A 25,381-nucleotide genomic window follows, 5' to 3' on the forward strand; every position below is an offset into this window, starting at 1 on the left:
AGAAGATGTATCAATCTCACGTCTGTGTGTTCAGTACACAAATAAAGACTGATCAGAGATCTTAATGTGTCATCATGCTAACGATAGCTACCTTTGTGTTGCATGTTCACTCTTGGGTCAACAGTAATAACTAATATGTGTTCTGTTGCAAAAACTCCACAGACTACTTTTAAGTGCTTGCACCCACACTCGGCCAATTAGTAGTCTTCACTGTTGGAAAATACCCTTGAGCTTTTTCACTGTGTGGTTTCTTGTCCATTCATTGACTCAGACTTTACCTGTAACCCCCCCACACACACACACACAGTGGCACATGATGGATGACCCTTTTCTTTGGATGCTAATGCATCAAGAGTGTGCAGTGCTCTCTCTGTGTGTGTGTGTGTGTGTGTGTGTGGACATAGTCCATTCAGCTGGTTTCTACACCCATGTGTCCATCTCCTGCAGGCCCTCAGTGAAACTGTAACTGAATATGCCTGGTTGTCAGGGTTTTCTTCTCTCTGCTACCTACTGAAGTTTGGATTTGCCGAGGCCAGAGTTTTCTGTGCTTCCATCTACAACAACAACAAATATTCAACACAATATACTGATAGTCAATTTAATGAAAATGTTCACATTTGATTTTTATGTGTGTAAGATACCTTGTCTTTCCTATGATTTCTAAGTGGGTTTATGGACATTTATTCATGATGGACATCAGAGATAGGAAAGTGTAAGTCACACTGAAACCAAACATACAGTATGTGTATCCTGTCTGTGTTCAGTTATGACTCTGAGAGTACGACTTTTGACTCAAATTGCAGCAATCAGGCACTAAGTATATTTTTTTAAATTTTTGTTTTACCTCAATATCCTGCATAAGCTGTGTGTCACAGCCGCCGCTGCTGCAACTGCTGACCATGTTCATGTGCAGGGGGACAAACTACAATAACTAATTTCCTGTTGTTTTTACAACACCAGTATGCACCTGTCCCTTTCAGCTCACACAGTATATTTGCCCCCTCCCCACTGGGGAGGTGCGCCTCACAGTCTGAAAACCTCTGGCTTAGACAATGCTGTGTGTCTGGCTGTGATAATAACTTTTTATATATAACACTTCTCTAAACAGTTACAAAGTACAAGTGCGGTGTTGTTGGAGTACTTCTAAGGCTTGGATAGGTATGGAACTCCTGGTTTCATCATCAGTACAAAAGATGAGCAACTGTGTCCCCCTATTTAACATTTATAAGCAGTCTATAAACATGTAATAACTGTTTCTAACACACTATAATGTAGCTGTAAGCAAAAACGGCCCTATATAGAGCCAGTGTTTGGTTTGTCCGGTCTGGGCTGCTGTAGAAACATGGCGGTGCAACATCAGAATCAGAAATACTTTATTGAATCCCGGGAGGAAACTTTTTTTGTTTACAGCTGCTCACTATCACGTCAATGCACACAGGAACATGGCGGCCCACGTGGAAGGGGACCTGCTCCCTCTGTAGCTATAAATGGCTTATTCTAAGGTAATGAAAACACGATTCTTATTTTCAGGTAATTATACACTAATGAAAACATACTTTAATAAACTCTTGAAAATGTCCATATCTGTTTACATCTACATTATATAGTCTGTTTTAAACCATTCATTAAATGTTTGTATACTGCTTAGAAATGCTAAATTAGGGGACGTAAACTATTACAAAAACATCCAATCACTGAGCAGAAAATTGTGTAGTTACACTTTTTAGAAAGCTGAGTCCGAGGTTTCTGCCTCTTAAAGGAAGTGTTTCCTTGCCGCTGTCGCCAAGTGCTTGCTCAAGGTGGGATTTGTTGGGTCTCTGTAAATAACATTGTTAAGAGTACGGTCTAGACCTGCTCTATAGGAAAAGTGCAATGAGATAACTTCTGTTATGAATTGGTGCTATATAAATAAAATTGAATTGAATAACCTCCCAAGAAATAAACTGAGCAGGACTTTTTACAGTGTGAAAATAAGTGTCACTGGTGAACAAACTACAGGCTGGAGACACCATTTAAAATTGATTTTGTATTGTAGTATTTTGAGTCGTCTGCCATTACAAGCAGATAAGAAAAACATAATGTAAACCTGTTAAATTATCCAGGAAACTCCTGGGATTCTGCGTTGAGGAACATTGAGAGTATCATAAAGGAAAGTTTGAATTTGGAGTGGTAAAAAAAAAAAAACAACAACCCCAAAACAAATATGTATGCCAACTTTTAATGGTAGTTTTGCCAATAGTTCCAATTAACGGAACGACCAACCACACCATCTTCAGGCCGAGACAGTAGTGAGGCAAGAAATCTTTCACATCACTGACTGGTCAGGAATCACCATGCTAGTCGAGATGTGGGAAAGAGGATGCCAGTCTGGTAATCTGGACCTCCACCTCAGTAACCCCCACCTCCTACCTCTCCTCCTCCTCCTCCTCCTCCTCCTCCGGTAGGAGAGAGTCAGACAGAGCAAAGATAATTGTTTCTGGTTCTCTGTGTGAGATAGAAGCCTGGTCACTTTGTTTAACTTGACAAGCATGATCCTCTGCACTCACCTGTACGGATGAATCAGTGTCACCTCTGTATTACCACACACACACACACACAAACACACACACACACCTCCAGTGGTGAAATATGATGTGACCAGCCTGTTTTACCCTGAGGTGTGTGTGTTTAGGAGAGGTGTTTGATGGTGGTAGTGTTTTGAGTTCTCGCTGATCTTGATCGTCATGAAAATAAATTTGATGCTGAACAAGAGTTGTAGTAGCCAAGCACTGAAAGCTGATGCTTGTCTGCCAAAAAGAGCTGTGTTGTTAGAAATTCAAACTTGGATGCGAAACTGCAAACAAACTTGAATCCCATGAGAAGGATATTGTGAACTAATTTCTTGCATTAAAATGTCGTTCAGCAGCTGATTTTACCTCTCAAATATCATAGCTTTCTTAAACTTTCTTCAGTTAAACAGTGTATTTTCAATGAGCCCTGCTCCCAACTTAAAGTGGAACAATGTGTCAACACAACATTGACATATTATCAGCTTATTAAGTTGATATGGTGAACGTGTTAGCATGTTAACAGTTGCTTATTTACACTTCCAGCTGATACAGAGCAATATTAGCATTCATTTTGAGTTGCAAAATGTCAACATTTTAGGAAATACACTTATTCACTTTTTTTTTCCTAATGTAAGATGACCAGATCAATATCAAACTCATGTCTGTGTGTTATTTACAGAGCTGGAGTCAGGACGTGGTTAGCTTAGCTTAGCAGCTAGCCTGACTCTGTTAAGCATAGAAGTGCTGAGTGGATGGATTTGTCAAGAAATAGTTCCATCATGTAATTCCCCCTAAAATCACAAATGATCAACTTTACATTCTGTTTATGTACAGATCAAACAAACAAGGTGAGAGGTGTTGGTAGACTCATGTTATGCTAAGCTAAGCTAACCATGTCCCCAATTCAACTCTGTACTTAACGCACAGACATGAAAGGGGTATCAGTCTATATTCATCTAACTAGCGCTGGGCAATATAGCCAAAGAAAAATACAATCTCGATTTCTTTTTCTTTTGGGGATGCTTGACAATTTTAGTCGATTATTTTCCTGCAAAATGCAAAACATGATGTGTCGTGACTCATGACAGCTAATACAGCCTGCTATCATTTATGTAACTTTTTAACTGGAAATAAACTTGATTTTCAAAATGTAGACAAAAACAAACATTTGGAATTAATCAAATGAATTTGATGTATTGCCCAGCCCTACATCTGACTCTCAGCAAGAAAACCAATCAGTATTATATCCCAAAACGTCAAAGGATTCCTTTTATTCTAAAAATGCAAAATCAGATGTATGGTAATATGAGGGCCAAATTGACTAACAGGCTGTTAGCATATAAAATGATAATAAATGATGATATCAGTTCCTTTCATGTACTTATAGATGACTTACAGCTATTACTCTTCCTCATAGGCTCACAGTGGTTCTGTCTCTCTTCATCTACTCTTTCTTACTTCTACTTTTCTCTCTCTTGACACAGTTCTCACTCTTTGCCCCCTCCTTCCATTTCATTTCCCTCTGTCTCCTCCTTTTCTTCATTACGCATTCCTCTCCTCTCTCTCCTGCTTAAGCTCAGGAGCATTTGCCAATGGCTCAGGTAGGTGGTGGTAAATGGAGAAACCGTTGGCATCGACGGACACACACTCTCCATCTCACACACACACACACACATTGACACACACCCCGTTTCAGGCCAAACTTGATGAGGCAGATTTATGACGGCTGCTGGCCACAACAAATTAAGTTGACAGTGATGTATGTGGGGGGACGAGTGTCATAGTGCACTAACCGACCACACACACACACACACACGCCCCAGCATTGGCCCCCTACTCCCAGTCCTTCTTGTTAGGCGTTCCTGTCAGGCAGCCCCCCTCCAGCATACCTGCATAATGAAATTCCTCATTCTGATTTGTGTTTTTTCCTTCTCTTTCTCTCGTCCACCTTCCCTCCATCCCCAGACTCATCCCGCCGCCAGCAAACTGCCCCTGAAGGACAGCTTCACATTTGATGACTACAGGTCAGTGTGTGTGTGTGTGTGTGTGTGTGTGTGTGTGTGTGTGTGTGTGTAGAATGGGCCTGTTATAGAGAATAATTCTGGTTTATTTCAACTTAGGTCATATTCATAGGTTTGGCCATCATTCTGAGATCAGGGATCATTGCTAAAAAGAAGACCACACCAGCATTGAGACGACCAAACAGGTTGTAGGCAAACCTGAGAAACCAAAGGCAAACAGTAGAAAGTATTACCCAAACTGTCTGTTATAAACATCCATCACAATTTACATTCCGGCTTATTGGTTCAGCTTTGACTCACTGTATTTGTGTGCACAGAGTTTTCCTGTGCAATGAGAGATTATTACTGACATATCCTCCAGATAAGGGTTATGAGTAGGAAGGAGAATCTTTGTGAATCTCACAATTGGATTTTGAGTCCTGGTGTTATGATTCGTTTCGGAATTCAGTAAGCAGAAAAGGGTACACTATCTTCCAGCTCTTGCTTCAAAGCACTGTGTGCTAAACCATTCATACTGCAATATGAAACACAACTGGATTGAGCTCTTCTGGTGTAATGAGTAGAGCCCGACCGATATGGAACTTTTGAGACTGATACCAATTTTAGAGAGGAAACATTCACGATTACCGATATGGCGGCCGATACAGTGAATTTTTGAGCTGGAATGAATATAGAAATTTTCTGTGTGGATTGTGCATCGATATATCTATGCAAAGGTACTCAGAAGGCTGCTTTCTTACACAAATATAACTATTAAAGAATATTTAAGTAAAATATTCTTTAATATGTTAAATCATTTAACATATACGTTGTCAACCAATTCTAGAAATGAACTCTGAGAAAACAAATAAAAATATAATAAATAGTTAAATAATCATCCGTACTGTTCAGTATCAGTAAATTGCTGAAGTAGCAGGAAATGCCATGGAGATACTCAAGTAAAGTACAAGTACTTCTAAACTGTACTAAAGTACAGTACTAAATGTACTTAGTTATATTCCACCACTGCTCTCTACTAAACCACATATACTAAACTACATATTCTCTAACTTACTCTGTCGAGCTCTGAGAGTCATGCTACACCATTATTACAAAGGATTGAACTTCGATCAGAAATGAGTTATTTATTTTTTTGTTTTCTTTTTTTTTTTTTTTTGCTTATCAAAACATGTCATCTGTAGCAGTATTTGGCTGTTAATGTAACGGTCACTAACATTAACTCACGGTTCGCTGCTGCCAAGAGAGAAACAGCGCCTCTGCTACAAACGTTCAGGGGAAACGTTCAACGTATCCGGTGAAAAAGCAGCTCCTTACGTTATTTGACTATCCAGCATCTCAGCAGCTCGGTAACAACGTATCGTGAAGTCACCACTCAACAGCGCAACGTCATCTGCTGCGCTGCAGAATGATGAAGAGATGCTCTGACACTAACCTCTCAGTCTGCTACTGACTGACAAACTATAGCTGGCTAGCTACCTCGCTAACACAGCAAACAATTGTGATAAGCATGAGTGACGTGACGTCAGGGACAGGTTTATATTAGAGTTATACTGAAAGGGGAAAATGATTTCATTGATTTCATTGTTTATTAACATTCCAGCAATGTATTTTACTAGTTAGCAGCGTACCGTGAACACACCACTTTGACTCCACTCCATCTGCTCAGCTGTGCACAAGGCGTGCTGCACGATGCTGAGAGTATTGTAGCCATAGTGACGGCCCACATTTCCCAGCATGCACTGCCTTGTGCTGAAAGCAGTTTAAGTGAGCTTCCTTATGTTCCAAAATGTTACTTTTTTTTAGTGTTTGTTAGATCTGCACCTAACAATTATTTTTTATTGATTAACCAATTTTGCGATTATTATATAGACAGGTGTGTGGCTTTCCAAATCATGTCCAATCAACTGAATTTACCACAGGGGGACTCCAATCAAGCTGTAGAAACATCTCAAGTATGATCAGTGGAAACAGGAAGCACCTGAGCTCAATTGTGAGGGTCAATGCTTAATGTACATGTGAATTTTTTCGGTTTTTATTTTTAATAAATTTGCAAAGATTTCAAACAAACTTCTTTCACATTGTCATTATGGGGTATTGTTTGTAGAATTTTGAGGAAAATAATGAATTTAATCAGTTGTGGAATAAGGCTGTAACATAACAAAATGTGGGAAAAGTGAAGCGCTGTGAATACTTTCCGGATGCCCTGTACTTGAGTCAGAGTGCTCTGCTGTGCTGGTCCTATGTGCCCAGGAAACCCATCATTGTCCACATCACTGTGCAGGTGCAGGTCTTTGGGAATGAAGTAGTAATTTCCAGACTTTGCTAAAGTTAGTCGTGTGTAGTATTCCCTATATTCTTCACCTTCATCTTACATATTTCTTCCCTTTTGACTCCAGATGACTGTAGTGTGTGCGTGCAGTACACCGCCAGGTGCTGCACATTTCTCCCTCCATCCTCCCTCCTTCTTTGTCTCTCCATCTTCCTTCTTTCTCTCTCCACCGTCCTTCTTCTTCCTCCATCTTCCTTCCTCCCTCCGTCGTCCTTCCTTCTCTCTCCGTCCTCCTTCTCTCTCTTTGGCACTTCCAGTGTTAGAGTAGATGATCTTCCTTCTCCTTCATGAATCAGGAGCTGCTATTGTTCAGGATGAACTTCACTGTACCAAGCAGTGATTGGTTAATTGTATGTGACAGGTGGGCGGTGTCCTCGGTGATGACCCGTCAGAACCAAATCCCTACTGAGGACGGCAGCCGGGTCACTCTGGCCCTCATCCCCCTCTGGGACATGTGTAACCACACAAATGGACTGGTAAAGTCTTTATCACACACACACACACACACACACACACACACACACACACACACACACACACACACACACACACACACACACACACATACACATACACATACATACACATTATTGTAAAATGATGAAGAATTTGGCAGGAAAAGTTTTTTACAAAGAATTTTGACTTCTGCCTTAAAAACCCCACATACAGTCCTGGATGGCCCAAATAGCTGTTGTGATGAACGCGGGTAAGGGTTGAATTAGTTGTTGTTGATCTGCAGATCACCACCGGCTACAACCTGGAGGATGATCGCTGTGAATGTGTGGCACTGCAGGACTACAAGGAGAATGAACAGGTGAAGAGACATTCGCTCTCTCCTACTACTTGTACTTTGGTCTTTATTGTCCGTCTTGCTTCTCTCTGTTTGCACACACACAAAGCTCTTCTCAATGCTACTGATGTTAGCAGCTGAGTAAGGTAAAAGTACGGAGGTGAGAGAAACAGTCATGCAGATTCAGCAGGCTTTTAGTGTGTCTGGTCTTATCCCCCCTCTCAGAGGTCACGCTACAAAGGACATACGTTAAAGTGACTTTTTACGCTTTGAAATGGAAGAATTGATTTCTTCATTTGTTTTACAACGTATGTCTTATTTTACAGATCTACATATACTCTGTCTGCAGTTTGTCATAAAGATTGACCGTTTGAACCTTTTGAGTCAGAGTCACACCCGTTCTTCTCGACTCAAATTACACTTCCTGTTTACATCAGCCAACAAATTATGGGAACCTAGGTGGAAAAAAATTTAAATCATATGCATCTCAAATAGAAATAAGAAACTGGAAAAACAGCAGGTGTGACAAAATCCATAAAATTTAATTTTTATATATATTTTTACTTTACTTCAATGTTTGACAATGTCCCATCAACATGGAACCAATATATCCCTGAAAATAATTAGTATTTATTCATATGTAGTTAAGCAGATTTTTATTTAAAAGAAGCGACTCTTTTATATTTTCTGCAAGTTGTCTTTAAATGGGACATTTCTTTCATTCCCCTGAAAATCAACAACATCAGATTTCGTAGATGTTTCCAGTAAACTTGCTAGGAAATGATGGGCCCAATAGAATAAAGTGTTATCATTTTATTTCCTAGCTTGAAGGTCTAAGTGTTGTTTCAAAGCCCTCTACACGCTGCCAGCTATACACTTCTGGTGGAGAAATACTGAATCCTGCTGAAACTTATTGGATCTAAAAATAAAGGAATCAGCCTAAAATGTTTGTTTTTTAAATCTACAATCACTGAGCTGCTAGAACCCCAACAAAAAGGAGGACATGACCTCAGTGTCTTCAGCGAACAGCAGGACATACTACAGCCCTGCATGGAACACTAACTCCCTTCCATCCATCCACATAGAGATATTTGCTATGTGACACAAAACAATGCAGACATACAGGCAACAAATCCAAATCATTTCAAATTCTGTAAAACCTTTTTCTTCTTTTCTGCATGTGTTTCCACTGCATATGTGAAACAAGTAGTATAAATTCAATTCAATTTTATTTATATAGCGCCAATTCATGCCAAAACAGAAGTTATCTCATTGCACTTTTCCTGTAGAGCAGGTCTAAACTGTACTCTTTATAAATCTTTCTTTTTTATATATATATATATATATATATATATATAACATAATATAAAGCCTTTAGTGTCTCCAGAGGGAGCTGTGTGAAGTCTGATAAATGTCCTCAACTGATGTCACTTGAGTCGGTGTCGGTTGGGGCTGAAGACTACAAGTTTGAAATTGAAAAAAGTTAGAAAGAAGTGATCTTCCCAGACCTCTGTAGTCCGCTGCTCATCTCTGCTGCAGGCTAGAGGCTCCAGGCTACATTAGCTGCTAGCATAACACAACCCAATCTGTGTTTTGTTTTTTTTCCCCACCCTACTGTACTGTGATTGGCTAGTACTCGTTCTTCGACGCGTCCTTGTGATTGGATGCTAACTGTGAGCGCGGCTGTGCCACTAGGATGGAACAAAAGTTATTTTAACCGAAATGATTTCATTTTAAATCGTTTAGCCTGGGTGCCGGGTTTTGACAAGCAAGAAGAAAACTGTCCATCATGAGTCTGACAGAGTTACAGGAGTGACATGATGAATCAGTGGACGACTCTTAATAGAAACGGGATTGAACTTGTGTAGTGCCACTTGCATGCTAATTAATGGCATTTCTGAGTAGTCAAATGTACTGTGAAGATAAGAATATATAACATGCCTAGCTAACACATGTAGTGACAGTGCCATAAGTCTGTAAATAAAAGGAGTGAAAACTGAGAAAAAAGCAGTCTATGGTTCAAAGGGTTAAATGCTGTGTATCATTTGGATCTTCCTTAAAGGAAGCTGCTAACTGAATGCATGCAATCAAGACAGGTGATGATAACAGTGTTGAAGCTGATGGTTTATTCTTCCTGTAGATCTACATCTTCTATGGCACCAGATCCAATGCCGAGTTTGTCATCCACAACGGCTTCTTCTTCCAAGACAACGCCCACGACCGAGTGAAGATCAAGCTGGGCGTCAGTAAGAGCGAACGCCTCTATGCCATGAAGGCCGAAGTGCTGGCACGAGCCGGCATCCCAGCGTATGTCCGACTCTTCTCACTGTTTACGAGCTTTTCATTTTCAGTCAAAGGACAAACATTCCTCCTCTTTTCTTTCTTCTTATCTACAAACACAGCGTCTGCTCTCGTAAGTGACTGAATCTGCAAGCTAGGCTTGAAGCATTTTACTCTAAAGCTTTTAATATGGGTCAAAGAGAGCTTCAGGCTCATGTCTAACTCCATGCACCTTTTCATATAGCCGCGGTGCACTTTTGTCTTCCAACAGTAGATATTTCAACCAATTAGGCCCCCCTTTGGCGTAATTGAAACACATAATATAAATGTTGCAGCAGGTTTCTTTTTTTCCTCCCCCATCCCACCAAGTATCAATTTACCATCCGCCCCAACACTTTCATCACCAAGAAGCTTAATCATTTTATCATTAGCCCCTTAATTTTATGCAGCATTCTCTGCTCTGCATTTTTAATCAGGCGCCTTTTAATCTCTTATTGATGACAGTCTAAATCTCAACAGTGGAAATTAAATGAAACAATCCCTGTTGTTGCTGGGGTGCTCTATTAAACTGACAGATATGCTCGTAGATCATTTTCAAAGGAAACGGCAACAGATTCAGTGTCGGGCCTCGCTGAGATATTGAGCGGCTGCTATCATCACACTCTTTTACAACGTGGAAATCACTCCTTTCGCCTCTACTTTATTCTTTTAACAGTCTGATAAGTAGACTTAAGTGAGCACATTTGACTATTCATTTACAAGTTTGTAATTAGCTCTTCTTCCAAAGTCTGCAAAACCTTTAAACACACAGTGCATTAGAGTACAGCATTTTCTACAAAGAGTTGACTTTCCTGAGCTGGATGCTGTATTGCTGGAGCAGTGGACAGAGGGATAATTTAATAGGAGGAGCAGGGAGGCAGCTGTAATGCGTTAGTGCGGTGTAATAATGTCGACCCTGTGCTACCGATCGCCACATCGATCACTTTGCTGAAATAGGAGGAAAATATTGTCCTCTCCCAAATTACCTCAGTGTGTAATGTTATGATGTGGAATGGATTCTGCTGAGTCCTGGATCACACTTGTTTCATATATTTTCTGTCACACTGCTGACTTTCACCATCCTGAGAAATACAGCAACATTAATATTATGTTTAGAGGGATACAAGAAAGGCAAGAATTAGATTTGCAGGTTTGTGCAGGCAGAGGTGGTGTCCTCAGTTGTACATTTTATACTTGCTATTGTGAAAATCAAGCTTATTTGTGTGTAAAAGCTCCAAATTTCAGCTTTGTTGATCCCTGCAATCCAAAGTAAAAAAAAAACAACAATAATAGTAATACATTGGTTTAAGAAACACCAATAAAATAACTAAATAAAGAAAACAAAGATGGAATTTGCACAGGGAATATCTTCAAGTTTTTATTGTGTAATATTTGTTTTTTGTGTCCTCTTCCATCTCACATCAAACTAACTAGCTTGATTCCTCATCGTAGGGTTCATCTCCATTGTACGGATCTTGTTAATTGTGTCCTTCCAGTTTTGTATTTACGGTACATTTGGTTTCAGTCCGTTTTTTGTTATCTGCATTAGTGCTGCTTATAATAATAATAATAATAATAATAATAATGATAATAAAACTTTATTCTTCTCTACCTATCTGAGGTGTTCTCAGGCCCCATGGGGGTGTGCACTAAAACATGGTATGGTAAGGTAGTACAGTTTGCCAACCACACCCATGTATTCTCTTCCTGCCCAGTTTTCCAGGACAGATTAGTTTTGTTCTTACTTGGCTTAATTATGCAGAGCACACCAGAAACATGCTGTATAATGTATAATGTAATCTGGTCTATTTTTGACCTTTCATGTTTTTCTTTTTTCTTTATGAATCCATTGATTAACATTGCCTTTCACACACAAATGATTGCAGCTCTTTTATACTTCCAGGAAACAAAAGTTTTGTTTGCTTGAGGGGAAAAAATATGATATTTACACTCAACAAAACAACAGAGTCAACAACAGAGGGTCATTGTGAAGCTTTACTCACATTGAATGATGTGTTTATTCAATGTGCGTAAAGCTTGGTGTATATAACTTAACATTTTATTACAGTATATAATTTAATAGAGCCTGACTGGTCGTCAGCAGATTATCACATAAATATTGGAATTGGCATGTATGATGGCAGATCTGCAAAAAGAAATTGAAGAACGGCACTGCAGCAGTAATTGTTTTTTGGTGGCATTTCTACGTTTATTTGACTAAACTTTTTCACAACTAAAGCTTTGGTTAAGTTTAGGTCCAAAAAACATCTTGGTCAGGGTGTGTTCATGAATTGTCATATATACTTTATTGATAATCTGTTAAACATCTACAGACAATAGCGAAACAGTTGAAATGTTACAAATATTCTATAACCTATCTGTAGGCGGACTATCCAAGTAAAGTGTTACCTATAATTTTGCTTTGTGTTTTTATTCACAGTTATTATTAATTATCAATGGTTAATTAAAATTAATTAGAATTTTGATGAAGCTTTCTGTTTAAAATGTATAGTTATATTTATTGTTGATGATGCTAAAACTGAAGCTTAACTGTAAATACCTTAATGTTTATGTTAAATAAAAAAAGAGGGAAAAAGGCTGATACATTATCAGATTTTATATCCCGGTGATAGCCGTGGCTGGAGGCGTTATGTTTTCAGCTTGTTCGTCTATGCATTTCTCGTGAACGCAACATCTCAGGAATGCCTTGAGGGAATTTCTTCAAATCTGGCACAAACGTCCACTTGGACTCAAGAATGAACTGGTCAGAATTTGGTTGCTCAAAGGTCACTGTGACCACATAAAAATACATTGTATACCTTTTTTATTCAATTCCTTTCAAGTGTTCAAGTGTAAACTGCAACTTGTCTGGTTGGCGGAGGCGTACAACTGCGGGGCGGTAATTCAATTTTTTTCATGCCATAGTATCGTGTGTCGTTTGGGTTCTCTTAACTTGCTTATTTGCTTTTTTTCTGAGAGTGAGAGGAGAAGATTGATGTCAATCCTATGTCTGTCCATTAAGTAACAAGCTGGTCAGGACATAGTTAGCCTAGCTTAGCATAGAGACTGGAAGCAGGGGGAAACAGCTAGCCTGACTCTTCAAAGTGAAAAAGTACGTCTACCAACAAGTCTAATGCTGACTAATGAACATGTTGTATGCCGTCTTGTTTGTTTAACCCATACATAAACAGAAATGTAAAAAAAAAAAACAGCTTATGATTTTAGTTGGGACCCATGCTAGAACTATTTCTTGATGGCAGTTTGTTCATCCACCCAGCACTTGTGTGCAGTGTCTCCAGGTTGCCAGATTCAGTCGGTTAGCACGGGTTTTAGTAGGTACAGTGGTGTGAAAAAGTGTTTGCCCCCTTCCTGATTTCTTTTTTTTTTTTTGCGTGTTTGTCACACTTAAATGTTTCAGATCATCAAACAAATTTAAATAGTTTAAATTTAATAATAAATTAGTCAAAGATAACACAAGTAAACACAAAATGCAGTTTTTAAATGACGGTTGACAAAATCCAAATACTTGGGCAAATACTTTTTCACACCACTGTAGGTACCAAACCTGGCAACCTCGTTGTGACAACAGGACTCCGGGAAGCTGCACACAGTCACTGTTCACCAAGTAGTAGGTCCAGCATGTGGGCACATTTTTTAACTTTGGACAGAGCCAGGCTAGCTGTTTCCCACTGTGCCCTGTCTTTAAGGTAAGCTAGGCTAACCACGTCCTGATTCCAGCTCTGTACTTAACATAGACGTGAGATTGGTATCAATCTTCTCATCTCACTCGCAGAAAGAAAGCAACTAAGCACATTTCCCAAAATGTTTCTTTAAGGGCTGTCTGCAGTTTTGTGCTGCAGTGCTGTAATGTTCAGAATGTATATTACAGGCTTATTGTGCTATATGAGGAGTCTCTTATAACACTATTTGTGTGTCACATGTTTTGTATGTAAACAATGTACATGCTCAGGTATTTTCTTTTTCTTTTTGATTCTTGGATCTGTTTGTTGACTTACGTTGGTCTGTATGTTGTTTTTTCAGGTCCTGTATCTTTGCTCTGCACTGTAATGAACCCCCCATTTCAGCCCAGCTCCTAGCCTTCCTCAGAGTCTTCTGCATGACCGAGGGTAAGACGCTGACAGATACACAAACACACACACACACTGGAACCTCGAAGCCACAAACCCAGTAGCCCACTCTGAAACAAAACACATCACAGTTTGCGACGCTCCTCCGAGACCGATGTCAGACAACTGCTTCCTCCGCACATCAGCGGTGGGGAAGAGACGGAGAGGAGGTAGAGGAGAAAGAGAGGGGAAGAGCAAGGCCTGTCCATTCCTGAGCTGGTTAATTGATCAAGGCAGGCCACCAGATGTGTGGAAGGAGCAATCCACCAGGGGTTTGCAATATTCATCGGCATGTATGCAGAATGGCACCGGTGTCATAAATCCCCAACCACACGAGGCCACATCCTCTTCTGTCACAGGACTCATCTTCAGGACCCTGCTTGATATATTATTCACATTTTTTGCTGCATGTTAATTTTTAAAAAGGCCACAACGCCTTTGGATGTTTGTGTCTGTGGACATTTCTTAACAGATGTGACACAATGGAATAGTGTGCGCACACAACCGAGGCGCTGCAGTTCGCCTCTTTCACCTTCCCATGTAACCAAGCCATGTTTAAGTCCTCAGATCAAAGGCAGCGAGATGAAGGGTTCAGAAGGAAGAAAAGTCTGTCTATGACTTACACATCATCACAGACATTTAAATTTAGATCTTTACCAAATTTATGTTCAGAGTATAACCAGACAGTGTCGGAAGGTTAAGACTGTCTGGCTGGCTGAAGAAATGTTGATCACAAATTTAGGGATCGTACCACACTTTTTCAGTGTCAAATGGGAAGATTATTAGTTTCATCTGTGTGTCCAAAACAAGACAACAAGGCTGGGGTTCAATAGCATTTATGTAGCTGCCGATCCAAGTTTTTCTGCGCTCCTCATGCCATAGAGTACCTATATTTGTGCACATATTTAGTATATTAAATGTTCTCACGTTTCTGCATTTGACTGCTCTCCTTTTTTCTGGGGATGCAGAAATGTTTAACTGGGAAATTCTAATTAAGTTTAGTTATTGGATCAGCTAGATCGTTTCTGTAGAGAAAAGTCGCCACTCTCTTGTCGAACTACAAAAACATACACACCTTTGTAGACCAATGTTACTTTTCCCTCAAAAGATCTTCAGCTGAGTAGAGACATTGACATATAGAGAGCACATTAACCAGAAAGCAGCCAAATGTTTTAGCCATTACCGAATCTTTTATTTAGTTAGAGCTGATCTAATCTGCTGCTGGTGATGTTTGACATTATAACCAGCGAAAACAACGGTCACCAGAGGTAACAATGTGAAGCCCGCTACCTATACTTTTTCAAGATTGCTCTTTGCTAATAAAAAAGAATAAGGGGAGATCAAAGGTTTGAAAAAATATTTGTTAGCGAAAGAGTTTAGCAGTTCTGGGTGTTTTCCGAACTTGGAACCAGATCCAAAATGGAACCAGCCATTCGTTCCTAACCCTAGAGACAATACAATAGATGTGTGTAACATAAGAGGTGCATTGATTCTTAGGACTTGTTGTCTTTTCATCCATGGTTTCTTGTTGATTGGTGGAGTATCATGCTGCTTCCAATGTTGGTGTTGTGTATCTAATTGGAGCTGTTCAGGTTGACTGCATTTTGGATCAGGTTTAATTATTTCAGGTCTGTTTCAGACCAGATCTGACTGTCATCAGGACTGATTCAGATGTTTGGCTATTATGTACATACAAGTAGGTGAAAAAATAGATGTGTATTTAAATAAATATATATAAAGCAACAATAAATAACAACATACATTCCATGGGTCTATTTGGGATCAGGTCCAAAACTATGGACCCATGAAGACCTCTACTCTGAAAGCAAGTGTTCCTGTACCTTCACATGTCTTACGAATCCATTACCTTTTATAGTCAACTTCCACTTCACTACTTTTCACTAATGGTCCTCTTGCAGTTGGGCTTTAGTTTCTTTTAAAGACATACTAACATTTAGTTTGATTTCAGAGGAACTGAAGGACTACCTGCTCGGAGATCGTGCCATCAATAGGATCTTCACCTTGGGCAACAGCGACTTCCCTGTCAGCTGGGAGAACGAGATCAAGTTGTGGACTTTCCTCGAGACCCGAGCTGCTCTGCTGCTCAAGACCTACAAGACCACCTCAGAGGTCAGTCAGCTGGAATTTAAGTTATGTTGGAAGTTGTAATTTGGGGTTTCTGATTGCAGAGGGTGTCAGGGGTTCAGTATGGTTCAAACGAACTACTTCGTACAAAGGGTTGTCCAAACAAGTCTTAAGCCAAAAGTTTTTATACCTCTTCGGAATGGCCACAGTCGAAGGCATGATTGTTGGATTGTCAATTCCAGATTCCCCCCTCCCCCTGAATTCCGCAGTCAGAAAGGTGCGGAGGGAGCTTTTCGAAGATCCGACAAGCACATAGGAATTGAATGTGTGAATTGAATTTGTTATTTTTCCTTTCTCCTTATGACCTTTTGTCATCTTTCCCTCCCTCTTTCTTCTCTTTTTCTTTACCTCTTAACTCTTGGCCTGGTCTCTTCTAGGAGGACCGCTTAATGCTTGAGAAACCTGATCTGTCTCTCCATTCTCGCGTGGCGATCCAGCTCCGCCTGGCCGAGAAGCAGATCCTGGAGAAGGCGTCAGCCAGTGGGCGGTCCAAACGCCTGCACTTCCAGAAGAAGCTAGAGGAGGGCGCTCCGCTGCCTCGCTATGAGGAAAGCGATATCGCTTTGCTGGAGAATACAGACGCAGATGCTAAGCTTCCTATTATCCTGCGCAAGCTAGAGGAGGTGGAAGAAGGCCAGGAGATCCAGATGGAGGAGCACAGTCACCTCCTGAATGGGGAGAAGGCTGTGTATGGGTTGAATATGGAGGATAATGGAGAGCCAGTGCAGGAGGAGACTCAGGAGAAGGTCAGCAAAGATGTTAATTCAGCTTTGGACTCGATTGGAAGTTCAACCCAGAAGGGCCAAAAGGAAGTGGCCAACCTAAGTGCCAGCCGAACTGAAGATAATCCCAAAGAGAACAGTGAATAAGTATAATCCACAGCCCATGCTATTTATTTATTTTTGTGTCTCTTAAATGACTCAGAAATATAGAAGCTGAAAATTTTTTAATTCAAAGTCGCAGAACTTTTCCGACTGTGCGTTCATCCAGCGTGGCTTTTCTTAGTTGTCCACTGCTGAACTTGTTTAAAAATGCTGCCAGTGTGTCCCTCAGCCTTCTGTGCAGAACAGGATTTGATTAAAATTAGCTTTTGTTTTACGTTGTAAGTATAAAGCCTAGGTTTACATTGAAATATTTCGAGGCCTACAGTATAGGAAGAAAGCAAGCGGGGACACTGCAATCTGGTTCCAGCAAATTGTTAGGTGAATGTTATTTCCACAAAGCCAAAATCTCTCTAATCTTGTGAATTGGTTGGTTTATTACTGCAGTTTGTCTCCATATATGTCCAGTATGTTTTGAGTTGACAATCGTATTCTCTAGTGCATTTTGTGGTGTGCTACCACTTATAAAGGCCATCACTACCCATACTACCCTTTTTTTTCTGGTTGAACTCATTTCAAGCAAAATAACTAAAGGAATCATAAAATGCTCTTTTTAGACTATGAGAACACTTGTTTTAAATTGATGGTGGTAACTGTTATGGATCAGTATGACAGGCCAAAATGGAAGATGGTTTTTGCTTCTTCAATGAAAAATGTTATTTTTACCATCAAATTGTACAATTTTCATTTCATAGTTACAGCCCTCATTAAGAAACATAGAATTTTGTTTTATTTTGTGTTTTAAAAAGTATCTTTGTGAATGTACTCAGTTTAGGTTGCAGTGATTATCTGCGGATGTCACCAAAAGGGAGTGATGAGAGAGCAGTGATCACTGCTGTTGCCCCTGAGAAAGCCATATACAGCACTGAGGACTCAGTGAGACACGGGAGGATGACGGTTCGTGTAAGGTCTCCTGTTGGAAGCTTTTGTTTTGTTCGACTGCCTTAAAATGAGGCAATTTCAACATGACACTTTTTGTATGAAAAACACGGAAGCACTGTCAGTAGGTTCTTACTCTCTTTAGTTTGTGTTAACTGTAGGGTGGCCCTGACTCGGTGCACTGATGATACTGACTGAATCCCTGACAGTCGATGCATCGTGGAGGGGAAAATCAGTTAGAACATTGTACCTTTTATAGTAGAAAATGTGCTCATGGGTACTTCTAGTTTAGCCCATTGTGTCAACTCATTATCTCACCCATTACATTGTGTAGCTACTGTGTGCTTCAACTCTTCTACAGTAATGCAGGGACACAATGTTGTTTATAGTGCTACTGTATGTGGCTCACTTTTACATTAACAATACATGATTGATATAGTTTGACAAATTAATCTCAAGTCAAAGTCCACCTATTAGTTTTTTTCAGCGCTATCGATCATATTGCACAAGGACTTCATCAAAACATGTACTTGTTGGTTCAGGTGTCATCTCGTACCCTAAGTATGGAACTTGGTCAGGTGATAACAAGTGGTTGTATTGGCTGCCCCCCTAAATGTTGACGGTTGGACTCATAAGTCGAGAAGACCCCGAGTCCACTCGCATTGCGTTAGTGGAATCAGAATCTTGTCTTAAAATGACCTCACTACAAAACAGTGACGGGAATAGAGAGGGTTGATGGAAACTGAGGCTAGACTGTGAAGTCGGCTTAACGTCTTCTGAACCAGACGCTCCTCTGCTGCCGTCCAGTGTCAATCAGTCTTCAGCTGACAGTGGTGTCAGCAGCCAATCAGGAGAGAGGATTTTATAACTGAAATGTGAGCAGGACACACGTTTTATTTCTTTGACTGTGTGGAAATCTGATGTTTTCACATCACAGATGATCAACAAAGGCATTTAAACATGAGTCTTGCAGGTAAAACATGAGACTCATGTAGGCTGTTAGAAGAGTTTAGTGTGGTGCAGCTGGACTGTAACTGGGCGGAGGCCATAAATTATATATTCTCATATTTGTGGGCAAGGTGTATTTAAGAAAAAACATAAGTAATATTGAGTATATATAAAACGAGACATATCTGTAGACAACGCATGAACTATAAGCACATACCAAATTAATATACAGTGATGACACATATACAACCACCTGTTATCGTGTGATAGAAGTACTGTATTTACTGTAGGTCACATGAGAACATCTAAACCAGCTCTAAGTAAAGTGAGCAAACTCCATTTACTGATGAAGACTGTGAGATGTGGTTGAAAGCCCCACAAAACACTAGTAAGTGTACCTTTGGTTAAGATTTTCTTCTCAAAGTACTGTTCCGAAAGTCAAGAACGTCCTCGATTGATGAATTGAATTCCGTCAGTTTCCCAGAGCTCAAGGTAACGTCTACAAACAGCTTTTTTTTCCCGACCAAGAGGCCAAAATTTAAAGATGTTCATTTTACTGTCATAAAAGACTAAGAAATCCAGCAGATATTTACATTTAGGAAAGTTATTCCAGTGTTTGCCATTTTTTTGCTTCCAAAATTGCTTAAATGATAAATCGCTTATCAATATAGTTGACGTTTAATTTTATGTCAGTTGACTACTCAATCAACCAATTGCCTCAGTGCCAATCTTCACACAAATACAAATATATAAAAATGAGGTTTAAGGGGAGTTACATGCTGAAACTAGCCTAACCTGGCTTTATGCTAAGCTAATCACCTCCCAGTTCCAGCTCTATACCTAATGCATAGACATGAGCGTGGTATCGATCTTCTCATCTAATTTTCCATAAGAAAGTTGAACTATTTCTTTAAAGTTATAGCATGAGACGTGTTGGTTTTTGAATTCCTCGACAAATTGAAATAAAGCGTTAAAACTGTCCCTGGTCTCCCCTACTTGATATGTACTCTCAGAAATGAGTGTTGGCCAACATATATGATTAGCACCACAGGTTTGATTCGATTTTTTTCCTCCTTTAGCTCCTTCTAGACGGATATAAATATCTTCTGTGACTGTCAGTGCACCTTGGCTTTGGCTTAGTGATTTAGAATCGATCACCTAAAATGTGCGTTGGGCTCACTCCTAAATTGATTTAGCGAACCTTGCCATGTTGTCCACTAACAGAGGCTTGTTGGTGATATGACCAAAACTAGGTTCTGTTCACCGAAGGTCAGATGTTTATGACCGCTTTGTACCACATGATGCTCTTGTTTTGTATCACGTTTGATGTGTCACCATCTTTCTGTGGTTCGAGCACTTTTCCATCACAAATCTGTATTTTTTTATGCAATCATGTATGTTTACCAACCTTATTGGTAACATTCAGTCTGTGTGCTGCTTTTCTATAGACCTCTGTACCATTGTGTGCGTGTGTGTGTGTGCGTGTGTGTGTGTGCGTGCGTGTGAGAGAGAGCGAGAGAGAGAGAGTGAGCAAGAGCTCCTGGCTTTAACCATAGACTCAACAAGTCCTGGACAGGTACATTGCTATCCAGCTGAACCGGACTCCTCACCGTACCACCGTATGCAGTTCTGGGTTTCTGTTGGCGTAAAAAACCCGGAGTGTACAGTCAAAGCTGGAGTTGATAAGGAAACTTGTCCTGAAGCTGTCAGAGATTAAACTTCATCTCATTTCTCACCTCCTGTGTGTAGTGTTGTTTTTCACCCTTCTATCTTTGGATCAAGCCATCTCCTCCTCCAGAGACACAAGGTCACCATCCGTTTATTATTCATTTCCTTTCTCCTTTTGTTGGGGGGGAAAGGGTTTATTTAATGTCTTTTCCCCTTCTTTGCCCCCTGGCCCTATTATCAATTTATAAAAGAAACATCATCTTGAATCATTTAATTCGGGGCAATTAAATTTTGAAATGCCCCATTCATAATTCATGGGTGTCTTAGATAAAACCCCCTTTAATCTTTGAATATATTATTATAATGGGCATTGGGGTGGGCAGCGGAGAGCAAGGCATGTCCAGTATTGTTAGTACTCACTGTGTCAGTGCTTGGAGCAGGCCTGGGACCAGCACTCCCAAGTAATCCTGCCCCATGAATTCTAAACTGCTATCTACATTAATATACAATGGCAGCAGCCACGGCCGGGACGGCACTATTGTCGTGCAAGTGTTTACCGGTGTCACGCCGGTGATGCTGGGGGGGGCGTAAAAGCCAAGCCATTAGCATTTTAGGAGAGTGAGTGGAATTGAAGGACCGACAAGTGCATTGTTATCTCACTTTCAGTTCACTGTATTAAGACTGATGCTTGTTTCCTGTAAAGTGACCTCAGCATAAAGTCTCAGTGTTGTTTAGGTTCCTTTTCCAGTAGTTTGCAAAAGTCAATTTATGTAGTCATAAATGTATTTTCAACTTTCAATTGAGTACTGAATTGTCAAACTTTCTAAAACCTAATCTGGCAAAGTAGGCGGATATTCTTTGAACTGCTTTTGCCAAGAAATGTGTCGTTAAAAATACAGTATATGCAGTACAAACGAGTGATAGGGCCCTTTTCCATCCATGTCAAACGGGTCCTCTAAATGCAGCCTTCTTCAGCATCCTGAAATCCATCCAAAATGTGTTAGATCACTTGTCTCTAGACTTGAGGTGTAACAGCTACAGTATAACACTATGGGGATCCTTCTGTAGACCCCCACCTGGCTGTAATAAGGTGATCAAGCTTTTCTTAAAAGCATCTTAAAACTCAGTTTCTTTGTCTTGATCTTATGACTTGAAATTGTGTCTCTTCATTTTTGTGCATATTCTTATCCTGTCTTTTAGGCCTTCATTTCAAGCATTCTTCAAATTAGATAAGTTCTAACAAATGAAATAATAGACTACCACTTATTTGAACTATACAATGGCTTTGTGTTTGGCTTGCCCCGTTTGGACATTATAAAACAGACCCCTTGAACCAGACTGAGAGCCTCTTTTAAAGTGAACACGTTAAACCACTCAGAAAGGCTACAGGTGAATCCAACACATGTATGTATTAACACAGAGCTTTACTCTCTGTCACACCCATTTGTACTCCTAAAAAGACGTGCAGCAAGCACACTCTAACGTTAGCCTGGAAGCTGATCCGAGTTTAACCAAAGCTCTTAATGTAATGACTGTGAATATCACTGCTTTGATGGACAAAAAGTTAGAAAATATGTTGCATGATATCAACCCAAACTGATCAAGTCAGCAAGGTGGAGCAGAGAATCTCAGTGGTGGAAAATGCATCGACTGGTGCTGAACAGCGCTTGCTCACTCTGGAAAAAACAGCTAACTAATTAACAGAACGTCTGCAGGATTATGAGAACAGAGGTCGACGCAAAAAACCTGAGGATTACAGGCCTGCAGGAGAAGCCTGGAGATACGAACGGAACTACGTTTACACAGTCCTGGATTCCACAGCTCCTGCAGCTAGACACCAAAGCGTGTCGTGTCAAGTTGGAAAGGGCGTACAGGATCCCGGGTCCCGAGATGTCTAGGGTCCCTCGCGCCATGATAATCAGGTTTCACAACTTCAGTGATCGTCAGAGGGTGATGCAGGTAGACGACTCAAAGACATACAATGCGACTTCTTCCCGGATTTTGCAGCTGCAACACAGAAAAGGCAACGCAAATATGACCAAGTAAGGAGGAAGCTTCAGAACGTCGCTGGGGCTCACTAACACTAACCCACAATGCACAGCTGAGGTTGGTAACATTGTTCGTCTCTAGAGGGATGTAGTATAGGACAAGTGTTTATGAATAGTTCTGTTCAAATATTGGCCACTGTTCTGTTATATATTCACATTGCACTCAGTCCCATTGGTGTATTATTTATGCTGTCCAAATATAGGATGCATATGTGTAACAGTGATGAGTGGCAACAAGATACGCAAGAGTGTATTTAATCTAATTATGAATATTCCCAGTATTAAGCACTGTACTTGTGTACGTGGGAAAGAAGGTCGTCCGGCATGAATCCGGCATGCACCAAAGTAAAAACGTAATAGAAAAGGGTTAAAATTTGGGGTGATAATACTTTTGAACAAATGGCGTCTGTGCGAGGTTGGAAAATAAAGGTCCACCTTGTTAGTTAGCTAACGTTATGCAATGTTAACGTTAAACTTACCATACAGGCAATGTAACATTAATGTAACGTTAATGCTAGACTTGGCTAGGTACTGTAACTGTGGTCAGGGAGGGGAGCTGCTGTGGACACTGATCGGAATATGTGGCTGCACCTGTGCCCGATGAGGGCTTTGCTTTCTTTGCTTAGCATTTTGTTTTACTTTTACACCTTATCCTACACCATCCACACACATCCACATGAACACTGCTGATTTCATTGACTAACACACCTCATATCCAAAGTTACAGTTCAGTTTATTTTCTTTACTACAATAGATAACTTGTATTTATTGGTATTCTGTGTCTTTTCCCGTTTTTGTCCTGGCCTATGGGGCCGGGTTATGGCCGATGCTTGAGGAAAGTTACAACACCTATGCCAGTGTGATGTGTACTCCACAGTAAAGAGGTTGAAGGCATCACTTGTTTCACAAGACATTAAGATTTTGCCAATGACACTGGGTTATTATCCCTAGGTTCCATCATTATAATTACTGTTACATATCTCTTCATTTACTTCAAGTGTACTTAAGTCATACAAAACAACTTGTAAATTTGCAACCTTTAATATTGATATTTTCATGAATGCAAAATATAATTTTATTTAAACTGTTGCTTGTGAAGTGGTACATTTTTGTTATAGAAAATGGATCAAACTAAATATACTTTTTTCTCCTATGTTAATTGGAAACTGATGAGAGGGTGATCTAAACTTTTAACAAAATAATAGTTAATAGTTATAAATGAAAATATTAAGATGGTATTTATAAGAAAAGATTTTACATGGATCTTAGCAGAAAGTAAAAAATGAAAAGATAATGTTATGTGCTGGGTTTGTTTGGACATAAGATATTCACTGAGAAACTATACTCTTGTGAAAACAATTATCTGCACACTGAATAGTTTTGAAGCTCTCTAGGAGGTGTCATTCATTTGCGATCTCTGAGAAGGTCTTGTGGGTATTGGACAGGTATTGTGAGGCCAATACTGTATAGTGAGGCAAAAGAAAAAAAACATGGCTGGTCGAATGCACCTATTTTCCACAGGTGCATTCGATCAGCTGATTGTTTCTTTTTGCCTCACTATATAAGCCTCACAGTACCTGTGTATTTGCCTGAGGAAGACCTTCTCAGAGTTTGCAACGTTGCAAACCGTAAACCAAGTAAATACACTGCTAGACTAGTGAGCAGGACAATTTATGGACATAGTAAATTTGATACAAATAATATGAAGAAGGTCTTTTGGGATTTCTACAGTCAATTATACACTAGTGAAGAGCCCCCAGGAGAACAGGATTTGATTGATAGACTTATGTCAGTTGGGGAAGGCCCCAGGCCCTGACGGCCTTAGCTGCAAATTTTATAAATAATTGATGTCAGAACTTATGCGTCCTTTTCTCGAGATGCTAAATTAATCATATGATAAAGGTTTCTTACCTACATACCTCACAGAAGCCAATATTAGCCTCATACTTAAAAGAGGGAAGCCAGCTGATGAATGCCCATCATATTGCCCGATTAGTCGCTTCAATGTCAATTTTAAGATAATATCTAAAATACTATCACGGCACCTTGAGAAAGTTCCCCCTCCTTTATCAATACCGATCAGACAGGGTTTGTCATTGGTAGGAATTCTTGTAACATTGGAATCTCACAAAAGATCACAACATTTAAAATCCTTCTCCTCACCTACAAAGCTCTTAATGGACTATAATACCATATTACCTCATTAGAACACTGCACTCCCAGAATGCAGGGTTTCTTGTGGTTCCTAGAGTCTCCAAAAGTAGAATGGGAGCCAGAGCCTTCAGTTATCTTTTAGTCTCTCTCCTCTCTCCTTCTGTCGCTTTCAGCAGGCATTTCTACTTCTGGAGCTGCAGAGACTGGATCTGTGGTTGTGGGCCACTTGCTGTCCCCGTGTTCCTGCTTGAAGACTGCTACTATAGTTGTTGTTGGCCTTGTTACTATTATTGTCATTATTATTCCTATCACTATCATTCCTATTATTATTAATTTATAAATAATAATATTACTACTACCATTACATTATTATTAATTAAAAATCCCCCCTCTCTCTCCATCCATCTCTCTCCCCCTCACTCTCAACCCAACCGGCACCCTGAGTCTGGTTCTGCTCAAGGTTTCTGCCTCTTAAAGGAAGTTTTTCCTTGCCACTGTTGCCAAATGCTTGATCATGGTGGGA

At 40.0% G+C, this 25,381-nt stretch overlaps 1 protein-coding gene across 3 annotated transcripts in view; it reads left to right on the top strand.

Moving 5' to 3' along the window:
- setd3 (SET domain containing 3, actin histidine methyltransferase) overlaps positions 1–20,723 on the top strand; it is a 38,190-nt gene extending 17,467 nt beyond the window's left edge. For 2 of the 3 annotated variants that reach the window (XM_044165858.1, XM_044165859.1), the window contains exons 7-13: positions 4,515–4,573; positions 7,261–7,375; positions 7,639–7,713; positions 9,830–9,996; positions 14,050–14,135; positions 16,105–16,265; positions 16,658–20,723. In XM_044165858.1, coding sequence (XP_044021793.1) covers positions 4,515–4,573; positions 7,261–7,375; positions 7,639–7,713; positions 9,830–9,996; positions 14,050–14,135; positions 16,105–16,265; positions 16,658–17,149 — 1,155 coding nt within the window. In that variant the 3' untranslated portion in view covers positions 17,150–20,723. The remainder of the gene's footprint in view (positions 1–4,514; positions 4,574–7,260; positions 7,376–7,638; positions 7,714–9,829; positions 9,997–14,049; positions 14,136–16,104; positions 16,266–16,657) is intronic. The other variant, XM_044165860.1, reaches the window with a different exon arrangement.
- The last annotated feature ends 4,658 nt before the right edge of the window (positions 20,724–25,381 follow it).

This window comes from Siniperca chuatsi, linkage group LG15 (genome assembly GCF_020085105.1).
Source record: "Siniperca chuatsi isolate FFG_IHB_CAS linkage group LG15, ASM2008510v1, whole genome shotgun sequence".
NCBI lineage: Eukaryota > Metazoa > Chordata > Actinopteri > Centrarchiformes > Sinipercidae > Siniperca > Siniperca chuatsi.